Consider the following 13,626-nt stretch of genomic DNA (forward strand, 5'->3'; position numbering starts at 1 on the left):
TCTTTTCCCCTTCACCCTAAACTTGTGTCATTTGGTTCTCAATTCCCCTACTCTGGGCAAGAGATTCTGTGTGTCAACCTGATCTATTCCTCTCATGATTTTGTACACCTCTATAAGATCATCCCTCATCATCCTGCACTCCAAGGAATAGAGTCCTAGCCTGCTCAATTGTAGGAGGAATATTTTAATGCAAGGGATAATCCATACCAGTGAAGTCTCCTGATCAGTCCTGTGGATCCAAGTACTCTGTAGAGTCTCCGTAATGCACTGAAATGTCAAGAATCGAAAACGACAGGTTTTGCAGAGGATGAATGAATGGACCAAACTGCTCTCCCATCGGTGCTTAAATTTGCAAGGTTGTTCGCCACCCAGCATCATGCATATGTTCCCGTGTTTTTTGTTTTGCTGGGCATTAAATAATTCGAATCACAAAATTCAAGAACGCTTTAAATGGAAATTAAACGAGTGCGCTGGTCTTAGCAGTGTCACTGCAATTAGCAATGCAAAATAACGATCAATTATGCCATTGATTGCGAACTGATGCGATGTGTTGATTTCACTGTGAAACATTTCAAAGCATTAAAATCAGACACTTGTAACTACCAACTCCCAGTAAATGACACCGGGGAGCTTGATTGTAGCGTCACAGGTGTAAAAGACGAAATGTGTCAGGGTGATACCGCTATTTTAACATGCTGAATGGAAAACAGTCCACTTGCTAACCCTGTGGCAATAAGATCACACTCTCACTATTTGTGCAACTCTCTGAGGTATCCTAGCATTTGCCTGGCTGAGAAGAAATGCGCATAATTCGATGTCAACAGCCCTCTGAGAAATGACAGTGGCGAAAACATAACATGTAATTGTGAACATATTCCCTCCTCTCTCGCTCCCTCGCCCCATTCCCCCTCGAGAAATGCGCCGGCGGCGGCGGTTCATGGTCCCACTGTGGATGAAGCACTGTGGGGTCTTGTGTGGTGGAGTCGCACTGACGTTTGGTTGCCGGGGTTTGGTTTACTCGTGTGAGCGGCGGAGCGGCTGCTGTGGACCGACTGGAGCCGGGACCGAGCCGCTTGGAACGTACTGTGACAGTCCCGAGCACACGGAACGCGATTGCCATGGTTTCCGCCGGTAAGTTCTGCTACATTTCTTGTTGGAAGCTTGAGACATTCCCCACATTGGCGCCGCTGAATCGAGGCGCGATTGTTCTGGCCTAAAATCATCCACACATGATTTGCAACATCATCACTTATTTAATATTTTATTTTTGTCACTGTTGATTTTTGTCTTTTTAAATGAACATTTCTGTCATACAGCTTCCCGTTTGGCAATTGCCTCCGATTTTTCTTTCATGTTTGTATTTTTTTTAACATTTCCTGTGTCAAGTGCTGTAAAATTGCAGTGTCATGGGGTTGAGATATAAAGTCCGCGTTGCTGGCTGAGACTAGGTTTAATCAATCTATGATTTATTTCGGTCTAACCATTTAGCTCGAATGGGATAATTGGTTATTTTAATTTGGTTATTCTAACTTATTTAATTCGGGGAAAGACACTTTACAATTTGAAGAAACTACTTCCTGTAGCAGCACACTTTTCAATTGTGTGTGACCAGAAACTTTTTTTATGTACATCCGCACAAATAATATTCGTTTGTGATTTGGATAAAAATTGTCAGTTTAGCGCAACTGAAACAAAAATGACCAATTGTGTTGCTTTTTATGAACTATGATTTTAGCTTTGGTCAATTATGTGTAAGAAGGAACTACAGATACTGGTTTAAACCGAAGATAGGCACAAAAAGTTGGAGTAACTCGGGCTCGGAGATGCTGCCTGTCCCGCTGAGTCACTCCAGCTTTTTGTGTCCATCTTAGCTAATTATGTCCTTTTGGTTCAAAATTCGGTTCTATTTTAAGTGATTTATTTGGAGTCAATCACATTAGTTTAATTTGTATTTTCATTTTGAAAACGATCTTTTTTGATAAGTACAAAAAAGTACATTGTCATTGTATTATGTGGTCATTGATAAGCTGGGAATTCATAGGTAATCATAAAGGGGAACATAAATTGTATGTTTTTAACATATCTTGAAGATGACTGTTTACAGTTCCCTAGGCCTATTAATACTTTACTCAAACTTTCATATGCAATGGATGGAATGTTGATAAGTAATTTAACTGGGGGGAGGGGGAGATTGTGGGGCGCTGCTGGTGGGAGAATCATACATCATACTTAAACTCTAAGATTATCTTAAAGATGGTGTACCTTCTTTGTAACACCTATGAAATTGATCATAAGTAGGAGCCATGTACAATTTCAAAAAGGCTCTGTCTTCCAAACTAGGTATTATTGTATCTCAACACCACCCATCTTTTCTCTCTCTCTCTTCTGCAGCTGCCTAATTCAGATTAATCAACAGTGCAAGGATCTAACAGTAGACAGACACTAAAGGCTGGAGTAACAGCAGGTCAGCCAACATCTCTGGAGAAAAGGAATACGTGACGTTTTGGGTCGAGACCCTTCTTTAGACTGAGAGTCAGGGGAAAGGAAAACAAGAGATAAAGACAGTGATGTAGAGAGATATAGTACAAATGAATGAAAGATACTCAACATGATGATTTTGAAGCTGGTACAACTTGGGTGGGGGAGAGAGGGGGGGAAGCAAGGGTTACTTGAAGTTAGAGAAATCAATATTCATACCACTGGGTTGTAAGCTGCCCAAGCAAAATATGAAATGCTGTTTCTCCAATTTGTGTTTTGCCTCACTCTGACAATGGAGGAGGCCTAGGACAGTGTGGGAAGGGGAATTAAAGTTTTTGACAACCGAGAGATCAGGTAGATCCAGGGTCATAAGAGTCCACACCTTGAACAACGTATACAATAGATGAGTAGATATGGACTCGTACATCAGTGAGACCAAACGTAGACTGGGCGATCATTTCGCTGAACACCTTTCATTCGACTCAGTCTGAAGAAGGGTCTCGACCCAAAATGTCACCCATTCCTTTTCTCCAAAAATCCTGTCTGACCTGCTGAGTTGCTCCAACTTTTTTTAATCTTCGGTTTAAACCAGCACCCGTAGTTCCTTCCTACACAAGGATCTAACAGTATGTGTACAAACAACAATTTTAAAAATCAATTAGAACAATATCATGTTACTTCTTAGTATCTTCCTTACAGGTATCAATCAACGTGATCTCACAATTCATAATTTCAGAATTTGTATCCATTCTTTTCAGCTTGGTATGTTTCCATTAGCAAATTTGCAGATGATACAAAGCTGGGTGGTAGTGTGAACTGAGGAAGATGCTATGAGGTTGCAGGGTGACTTGGACAGGTTGTGTGAGTGTGCGGAATGGCGGGACTGTCAAATGTTGAAAGACTGGAGCGACTAGGAATTTAGACACTGGAATTTAGAAGGATGAGAGGAGATCTTATCGAAACGTATAAGATTATTAAGGGGTTGGACACGTTAGAGGCAGGAAACATGTTCCCAATGTTGGGGGAGTCCAGAACAAGGGGCCACTGTTTAAGAATAAGGGGAAGGCCATTTAGAACTGAGATGAGGAAAAACGTTTTTAGTCAAGAGTTGTGAATCTGTGGAATTCTCTGCCTCAGAAGGTAGTGGAGGCCAATTCTCTGAATGCATTCAAGAGAGAGCTAGATAGAGCTCTTAAGGATAGCGGAGTCAGGAGGTATGGGGAGAAGGCAGGAACGGGGTACTGATTGAGAATGATCAGCCATGATCACATTGAATGGCTCGAAGGGCCGAATGGCCTCCTCCACCTAATGTCTATTGTCTATAATGCCTAACACGAGGGGAATGTTCTGCATATTATTATCCTCCTGTATATTCCCTGTAAAAGTTCATACATTTCCAAGAATACCTTGACATTCTTGACCATTGCAGTGAAAGTTACCCAAAGCGAACGATAATTTGCATTCATGAGGTACCCTTAATGATGTTGAACATAACAAGGAACTTCAAAATCCCATCATCAAATTAAACTTGATTCAGGACCACATAAGGAATTTTCTGGGATATTTTTACTCCAAAAATAGTTAGATTCTTGATAAGCATGGGGAGGAGTGAACGGTTACCACAGGTAAATGGGAATACAGAGTGAGATTAAAGTCAGATCAGCTGTTTTTAATGAATCATCAGACTTAAGAGAGCCAGGAATGTAGGTTTTGGAGGGAGAGGTGGTGAATTAGAAATGGCAGCCATGGGCTATAATAATAATAATAATAATAATATTCATTTATTGTCATTGCAACGAGTACAACGAAATTAAAAAATAGCCAATCCTGACGGTGCGTACAAACATATATGCAATAAATGCAAAAACAAATAAATACATAAATACAATTAAATACAATTATATTAAGTACAAGATTTTTTAACGGTGTTGCCTAGTGCAAAGGTAGTGTTCAGTTCTCGTATGGCCCTGGGGTAAAAACTGTTCTTAAGTCTGTTTGTTCGGGATTTGATCGACCTGAAACGTCGGCCAGAGGGCAGATGAACAAACAGACGGTGGCCGGGGTGGGATGGATCTTTTATTATTTTGCCTGCTCTACTGAGGCAGCGTAGGCTGAACAGGTGCTCCAGGGAGGGCAGTGAGCAGCCGATGATCTTCTGGGCCGTCGTGATGACCCTCTGAAGGGCCTTCCTGTCCTTTTCTGAGCAGCTGGCATACCATGTGGTTATACAGTATGCCAGCACACTCTCGATGGAGCAGCGATAGAAGGACAACTGGATGTTCAGCTACAAGTTGATTTATTGCAAAAGCTTAAATCAAAGATTGGGAAAAGGCCAGAAAATTAAAATTTGTAAAGATCTCAAAGGTTTGTGATGCTTGGAGATGTTAAACATGGTGTGCCATTGTTGAAGTAGGATGAAGTTCTGAAGAGCAGGGGGCTGGGTATGTAGCACCGAGGTGCACCAGTGTTGATGGTCAGTGAGGGAGAGATGTTGTTGCCTATCCACACTGATTGATGTCTGGCGATGAGGGAGTCAATGAACCAGTTGCAAAGGGAGGTACGGAGGCCTAGATCCTAGGGCTTGGTGATGAAAGAGACTGCAGGATCTGTGCATGGAGACAGAAGGAATTGCAGATGCTGGAATCTTGAGCAAAACACAGTGTTGGAGGAATTCGGCAGGTCAGGCGGCAACTGTGAAGATAATGGATAGATGATTCTCTCATACATTTCTCTCATCCCTTCAGTCACCTTGCTCCTTTCCCTTCCTCCACACACTGATCTCCAATCCCCAAGTCCCTAATTTCCCTTTTATTCCCCCCCCTTCCCATCCCCACTGTCCCCTTCCACCCATATCCCTCCCTCCGGCTTGGTATTGTAATTGATTTTATCAGCCAAGTATGAAAACAAAACAACTATGTAAATCATACGAGGAATTTGATTTGCCATAGTCATACCAAAAAAGCAACAAAACAAGCAACCACTTAAAAATTTATCGTAAACATCCATCACTGCAACTCCTCCACATTCCTCACTGTAATGGAAGTCAATAAAGTCTTATCTTCTTTCTTCCTCTTTCTCCTGCGGTCGGAGGAATCGAATCATCCGCTATTGGGGCGATTGAAGCTCCCCCAGCCGTCGATCAAAGCTCCCGTGATTGGGGCAGTTGAAGCTCCTGCAGCTTGGAGCTCCCGAAGCCAGACCCTGACCAGGGACCGCGAGCTCCACAATGTTAAAGTCCGCAGGCATCCGCGGTTGGAGCTTCCGGGGTCGATCCCTGGCAAAGGGACCGCCAATTCAGAGATGTTAAATCCGCAGGCTCCCGCGGTTGGAGCTCCCAAGGTTGATCCCCAGCAAGAGGCCGCCAGCTCCACAATGTTAGGCTGCAGAGCAGACGGAGATATGATAAGGAAAAAGTTGTGTCTCAGTCGAGGAAAGAGATTAAAAAAAGTTTCCCCCATTCTCCCCTCCATCCCCCACATAATACAAAACCAAAGATACACTCAAACAACATTTAACGACAGATTAACAAAAACGTAGAGAGAAAGGGACGAGATAGAATGTTGGCGAGGCAGCAATTAATTCCTCTCCTAATCTGACACCTTTTTGCGTCCTTATCACCACTAACCTTTGTCACTTACTGTACCCACCCTGCCGATCATACTGTTCTCACCTGTATCTACCTATCACTTACCAGGCTTTGTCCCACCTCCACCTCTCATTTCCAGGTTTCTCCTGCCTGCTCTCTCAGTCTGAAGAAAGGTCCAACCCAAATGGTTTCTGTCCATAGATCCTGCCTGACCCGATGAGTTCTTCCAGCACTTTGTGTTTTGTTGGGTTTGGGCAGAGAACACATAGTTTAGCCGCTGTCACCCCCAGTAATGGCCTGCACTATCTATGCTGGTCAGAGTGCATTCCTGAGCCCATCACTGTACTGCTTGTCCCAGCCACCCAACATCAACCCTCGCAAACAACCATTCACATCTCACCAAGGTAGTTCACTGCATGTGGAGCCAACCACCCAGTGAAGAGATCACCATTTCATTGCTGCAGAAGAACTGAAGGGTATGTTCCTGTGAGTATTTGGACTCCACGACCAAAAGCATGCTGAGGAATTAGCGCTCTACGGGATAGTGCTAAGTGAATGCTGGATTACTGGCTGACAAACAATGTGGTAGTTAAGATTTTTAAAAAGCAGCATCACAAATGTAATCCCCTTGATTACATTGATAATTCTGCCCACAAAAACTAGCTTGATTTATTAGATTCACTTTGCTAGGCATAAGAACAAAATAGGTGATAACAAATTGATGACCAATTTTATTGCTTCCAAATGGTGGAAAGGACAAAGGAGCACAAATTTTGAAACATTTTTGCAGTGTTTTCAGTTGATGATGTAACATGACATTTTCTGTGGGGTCCTTGAACCTGTCCTGATCTGTGATTCATTACAGGAACTCGTATTGCTATATACATTTCATGTAGCAGTAGAAAATGTATTTTCTCTTTTGCTGATTGAATGTAATTGCCTATTTCACAAGATTTTCTGACTTTTCAGGAAGCCATTTTAACACTTGCAGTACGTTGGTTGTGGCATTATTTTATGCAATTCTTATGTACTTTTTTTTTTTTTAAATTGAGACCTTTTATTTTGGTTCCCTCTCCTAGGTTCTGATTACCTCCATTGTAACACTTGGATATAGTAATCCATGATGGATAAGATATTGGAAGCACTCATCACTTCTTCGCACTCCCTACCTGTGAAGAAGGGAATTGTGAAGAAAGTGGTCGATGCAGCTGAAAACTCAGTTGACCGGGAACAATGCAAGGCAATGTTTCACCTAACCACTCGGTTGATTTTAATTGGGGAGGACAACTTTCAGAAGCAAGTGGGTCATCAGGTACTTGATGCCTATGCCAGATACCATCGTTGTGAATTTGAAGAATTCTTTAACAAGGGCTTTATCCTAAACCTTCTGCAACAAGGTTATGGATCATTAAATAAGAAAGACATTGGCATCATTGACTATATCCACATGGGATTAAAACTTATAATGAGTTGTCCTTCTGTGCTTGAAATCTTTAGCTTCATGCACACTGAGATTTTGCGACTAGTTTGTGAGAGACCAGAGCCTTTGCTGTGTGCTAAGTTGAGTGAGTTATTGTCTGACTTTGTGCACTGCATTCCAAGGGGTAAGTCAGCGGTACTGTTTTGCCAGCAATTAGTCAGGACAATCAGTCAGTTCCAGTGCCATGCCACACAGGAGGAAGAGATTCGGGGATTTATTTCTCAGGTGAACAAAGTAAGCAATTTGCTGCAAAGCATTTGGAAAGCTGAGCCTGGTGCACTTCTACCTTCTCTGCAAGAGGTGTTCGTAATAATCTCTGCTACAGGTAATGAACTCATTTGATGATTGTTTTTTAATATAAAGTTACTTTTGCAAATTTAATTGGGCATTCAATTTTTAATGTTTTTGAACGGTGATTCTCCAAAGGCCTCATTCTCATGCCTCTTACAAATCTTTTCTCCAACTTTTATGATTTGGGACAAGTAGTTGGGAGACAAACAACCAACTTCTATCTATTACTCCTGTGTCTGTTTTATGTCTGAGGTGCGATGCAGGATTTCATTTGTCCCATTGCACAAAGCTATACTGGGCTCAGATAAATCAACATTGTTCAAATTTAAATTGACAACAATGTTTATGATTGAGGGGGGTGGCACTTTCAGATACTGAATGATAAATTGACAAATTATTGAGACCCACTTTTGATTTTTTGTGTATACTGAAAATCAGCTGTATCAATTATTGAATACTTAATGGTTGCTGTTGTGAATTGGATTCATGTTGCTGTGAATTGGATTCATGTTGCTGTGAATTGAATTTTGTTTTCTTGTATATTGGCAATCTACCAAGGGAATTTACTTGTACGATCTTGCCAGATGTCTACATCCCACTCCACTCTGGCTCCTTAAGCCAACCCCAAGGAGGCACTAGACTAATCGTACTGGGTTGTCATCTCCCTCGATTCAGCAAGCCCTGAAGATTTCAATCAAGCTAACTTCAGGAACATATTCCCCAAATGCCATTAGCTTGTCGCCTGCCCCACATGGGGTGTTAACACTGTTGTGACACTTCTACACCACCATCAAGTACACTTAGTGTTCCATCTCTCGCCCTCATTTTAGCCAGTCTGACCATCAGCCAGTGCTGTACCTGCTGGCTTACAGACTTGCATATTGAAATGCGAAGCAGCGACTGCAAGAGTAATACAGCAGTGGTCAGAGGAGGCTAAGTGTCAGGACTGCCTTGAGTCAATGGACTGGAACATGTTCATGACCACTTCATCCAGTCATCATCAATTTCATCAAAAAATGTGTTGACATTTGCATTCTGACCAAGACAATAAAGATCTATCCTAACCAGTAACCTGGGATCAACAGGGATATTCACTACTGCTATCTGCTGAAGTTCAGATCTGATTCTTTTATACTGTACAAAAAGGTTAGAATAGGTTATAACATTTCTTCCACCCTGACCCTCAACACTGGTGCTCCTTGGTTGCTTGCTCAGTTTCCCCTGGTCCTTTGTACACTTAAGACACCCATTTCACAATAAACTGTAAAGCCCTGGAGAGTGTAGTTTTACAGTGAACAATAGGGCCCTGTGGAGTGTTATAGGACAGAGTAAACTCAAAGTACGTAATATTTCCCTTAAAGTGGTGTCGAAGGCAGACAGTGTAGTGAACAAGGTTTTTTAAGACCGAGCCATCGTCAATCAGGACATTTGAGTATAGAAGTTAGGTTGCGGTTGCAAAAGACATTGGTGAGGCTGCACGTGGAGTATTGTGTTCCAGGACTCAAGTCATAGAATCATACAGCATGGAAACAGGTCCTTCAGGCCACCGAGTCTGCACTGTCCAGCGATCCCCGTACACAAACACTCTCCCGCACACACTCGGGACAATTTACAGAAGCTAATTAATGTACAAATATATACGTCTTTGGAGTGTGGGACGAAACCGAAGATCTCGGAGAAGACCCACGTGGTCACAGGTAGAACGTACAAACTCTGTAAAGACAGCAGCTGTAGTCAGGATTGAATCAGGGTCTCTGACGCTGTAAGGCAGGATCTTTACCGCTGCGCCACCATGCCGCCACGACTGCTGGGAGGGGTTGGAGGAAGGGCTGTCCTCATCATCAGAGCTACGGTAGAGATGATCAACTGTTTGAGGTTTCTTGTCATCCATTTCACTGGCAACCTAACCTGGTTGCAGTCTTAAAATTTGATGATGATACTGCATTGTTGGTTGAATGTTTAATGATGAGTCTGAGTGTACGAAGGAGATCAATAATCAGATTGGGTGGTGCCAGCCCATGAGCTTATTGTTAGCTTCATTAAGGGAAAGATGAGGATCTATCAACCTTCTTCATCAGTGAGACAGCATTGGAAAGAGCTTCAAGTTCCTGGGCATATGCATCTCTGATATGTCCTGGGCCTAGCACATTGATGTAATTACAAAGAAAGTTCATCAACGTCTTTACTTCTCCAGGTTCAGGAACAACCTCTTTCCATGAACCATCAGGCTCTACACAGCACAACTACTATGGACTTTGTATAAATTTGAATTACGTACTTCAGCTTGTGCTGTTATGGTCTGGTTACCTAGTATAACTGATAGTTGATTATATGTTTGTTGTGTTATGCATCTTTACAGGCATCTAGTATGCCTATAAAGCTGCTGGAAGTAACAATTTAATTGTTCTGGTCCCATGACATGATAACAGTGCAATACTCTTGACTTAAAAGTTCATTGGCATTTTTATTTTTTGGGGTGGGTGTTTGAGACGATTTGGCATGTCCACGAGCATTCACTTGAACATCTACAGCTACGTTAAAGAGAGTATTTTTGTAGGATGCATTGCGCCCTGGTATAGCAACTGCTTTGCTTTTGACCACCAAATTTGCAGAGTGATGAACACAGCCCAGTCCATCACAGGTTCGTCATTACTTTCCATCCAATCCACCCTCACAATGTGCTGCATCAAGAAGGCTAGAGATATCGTCAAGAATGCCTGCCGCCCAGACCATTCTCTTTTCCCTCTTCTACTATCTCTGAGAAAGTACAAGAGATTGAAAACATAATGGCCACTCTTCTTCCCATATCTATCAGACTCCCAAACCAGTCACCTCTTTCACACACCCTTCCTGGAGGTGCTGCCATTTAGGTTTACTCTTACCTCTGCCATATCCGGTTATTCCTTTATTCCCTCATTGGGGAATAACCAAATGGATTGCAATTTAGTTTTTTTTGCACCACTTCAGATTGGAGGAAAATCTTTGCACTATTCCTGCTTTTTGGCATTTATTGCTGTTATCTATCATTACCGTATACTGGGAACAAGGAAATTCATTGCAGACTGGAGTGCATGACAATAAACTAATGTGAATTTGAATCTAAATCTGTACAGTTTAAATTATTGAATGCCAACTTTTTTCTCATCGATTGGATTTCATGTTGTTGTGCATTGAATTGTTTAACCAAATCAAGGGGGGAAAAGCTGTTGTCTGCTTGCTTTACAGATTCCATATTTGAACCATCTATAGCTCTAGCAAGTCTTGTTCAGCACATCCCGTTGCAAATGATAACAGTTCTCATTAGGAGCCTAATCACTGATCAAAATGTTAAAGATGCCAGCATGACTTGTGCTCTCTGCAGGTAAAGAAAAATCTTGCATTTGTGTCAAATCCTCCAACCATTCCAAAATACTTTTCAGCGGACAATCAATTATTGAATTGTGGTTACTGTTATTACATGGACAAATGTGGCCTTGTTTCTACAAGTACTGTTGGAAACTCAACATGATAATTTAAAATTAAGTGGTTGCACTATTCAAGTAGAAGGAAATTGAAGGGACAATTTGTAAATGCCCTTATAAATGAATTGGAGGAGAGCAGGGAGTTGCAGAGCATTGATGGTTCAATCAAAGATCCACCACTAAAATTAGAATCCAGCAATTTAGGATTGAAATAGGAAAGCACATTGTCAGTATGGTGAAAATGTAGAATTTCTCCCATATGTAACAGGATGCTGCTGGGTAATTTAAATGCTTAAAAGTAAAATGGATGAGTAAATCCAGTGCATACAGGAAGGTGCTGAGTAGATAAGAATGATATGTATCTGGACAGAGCTTGACACCAACGGGGGAATAAATTTGAAAGACACTTGATGTTAAATGGATAGATTCTTGGATTCAATGTTATGATAAATTTAATTTACAAATGTAAAATCATCCATGAGCCATTACACCAGATAGTGAAATAGAAAATAAAGTCTGGAATAAAAGCAGCTGAAGCTTGTATGGCTACTCCATCTCTGCTTCACCGTTCCTATCTATTACCTCTATCCTATAATTCCATTAGGAACTAAAACCCATCAATCTGACCTAATATACTCGATAAATGCACATCCACTGCCTGCTAAAGTATTAAATTCCAAAGATTTACGACCCTCTGGCCAATCTACTTATCTTGAGACAATGCCTCTCCTGAGGATGCTGCCTCTCAGCATTACACAATCATTATCTCAAATTTTGTTTCAGTTCTCGTTCTTCTAAAAGTAAATAAAGACAAATCTTGCTTAAACTTTTCTTATATGGGAAATCGCTCTGGTGAATTCTGAACCACCAGGAAACCGATCCTAATGTAAATGTTTCTTTTTTTTTATCTCTCAAGCTTTTGTTTTGAAGTTGAGTAACATGGTACACTTATTCGTGCTGCTAAAAATGGATTTATTCAAAAATTCATGATTTTTAAGAAAGGTCCAATATTATGCCTGTGAATAACCTGGATTTAGGACAGTTAAAATCATTTTTGTAAAGCATCTACCGGATAATTTAATATTTTCATAGTTTCATTGATGTGTGGTAGATGGCTTCCAGCTAAACATATTTTTTTGTTGCAAGAACCTATCAAACAGCTCGTGTAATAAGAACGTACTTTGAAGTCTTTATAGGTGTGGCACAAGGGGTGGTAGAGCTGATGCCTCAGAGATCCACAGATTTGGGTACAATCCTGAACGTTCTTCCCATAATCGTGTGAGCTTCCTTCTGGTGCTCTGGATTCCTCCCACATCCCAAAGACGTGCAGGTTGATTGGCCTCTGTAAATTGTCACAAAATTGTAGAGAGGGGATGAGAAAGTGAGGTAACATAAAACACTAGTTTCACACTAATAGGTGATCGATGGTCAGCATGGACTCGGTGGACCTGAAGGGCCTGTTTCCGGGCTGTATCTTTAAAATAAAAGGTGTATTTAGGCAGTGGATGAAGGAGGACAGATCAAAATGTTCAAACCAAAAGCTCAGTCAAAGAGCTGGAATTAAGGAAGGTTCAGAAGGCAGAAAGGGATATTGACAAAAAGGTACGGAAGAAATCCAGACCATATGACCTGGGCAGCTAAAATATAAAGCACAAGTGATTGCAGTCAAAGGAATGTGAAATTCTGGAGTGATTGTAAGAATGGAAAAGGGAATATGGGAAAAGGCAAGCCATGAAGATATTTAAGTACAGAATTTAGAAAATTAAAATTGGCAGATGAGTAGAAGTGTACATCACGAAACTGTAGAGATAATGAAATGGGACTTGATGAAAGTGAAGATGTGAAATTAATAGAAGACAGATGAGGGAACAGCCAGCAGTGCATGAAATAGTCCTGTCTGGAGCTGACCCGGGTCTTTATTGTTACTTGTAGCAGACGAAAGATTGGGTCAAGGTGAAGGGGACCTATGTAACCATGATGGTAGAAGATGATAGAGACATAATGCTGGAGTGACTCAGGCAGCATCTCTGGAGAGAAGGAATGATTGACATTTCAGGTTGAGACCCTTCTTCAGTGGTAGAAGATGATATTTGTGCTAACATGGGGGAATCCGCAGCCCAGTTTAATATCATGTGGTATGCTGAGATTAAGAACAGTCTGAGCTAGTCAAGTAGCATACGAGTTTGTGGGAAGGTCTTTGAGCAGTAGTTTGCAAAGTATTTCAAGGAGCTTTTGGACATCATATTGACATATATATGGGTTGTGCAAATGTAATCTTCCTAATTGAATCAAGTTAAAGGTAAAAAAACTATACAAGACAAATTGATTTT

The 13,626-nt window shown here is 41.3% G+C and overlaps 1 protein-coding gene across 3 annotated transcripts in view; it reads left to right on the forward strand.

Annotated features, from left to right (window-relative positions):
• Positions 1–1,006: 1,006 nt before the first annotated feature.
• The window catches only part of usp38 (ubiquitin specific peptidase 38), a 34,806-nt gene continuing 22,186 nt past the window's right edge, over positions 1,007–13,626 (forward strand). For 2 of the 3 annotated variants that reach the window (XM_078405016.1, XM_078405025.1), the window contains exons 1-3: positions 1,007–1,131; positions 7,144–7,869; positions 11,061–11,196. In XM_078405016.1, coding sequence (XP_078261142.1) covers positions 7,185–7,869; positions 11,061–11,196 — 821 coding nt within the window. In that variant the 5' untranslated portion in view covers positions 1,007–1,131; positions 7,144–7,184. Of the gene's footprint in view, positions 1,132–7,143; positions 7,870–11,060; positions 11,197–13,626 lie in introns of those variants that run through there. The other variant, XM_078405034.1, reaches the window with a different exon arrangement.

The sequence above is a fragment of the Rhinoraja longicauda genome, chromosome 1 (genome assembly GCF_053455715.1).
Source record: "Rhinoraja longicauda isolate Sanriku21f chromosome 1, sRhiLon1.1, whole genome shotgun sequence".
Lineage (NCBI taxonomy): Eukaryota > Metazoa > Chordata > Chondrichthyes > Rajiformes > Arhynchobatidae > Rhinoraja > Rhinoraja longicauda.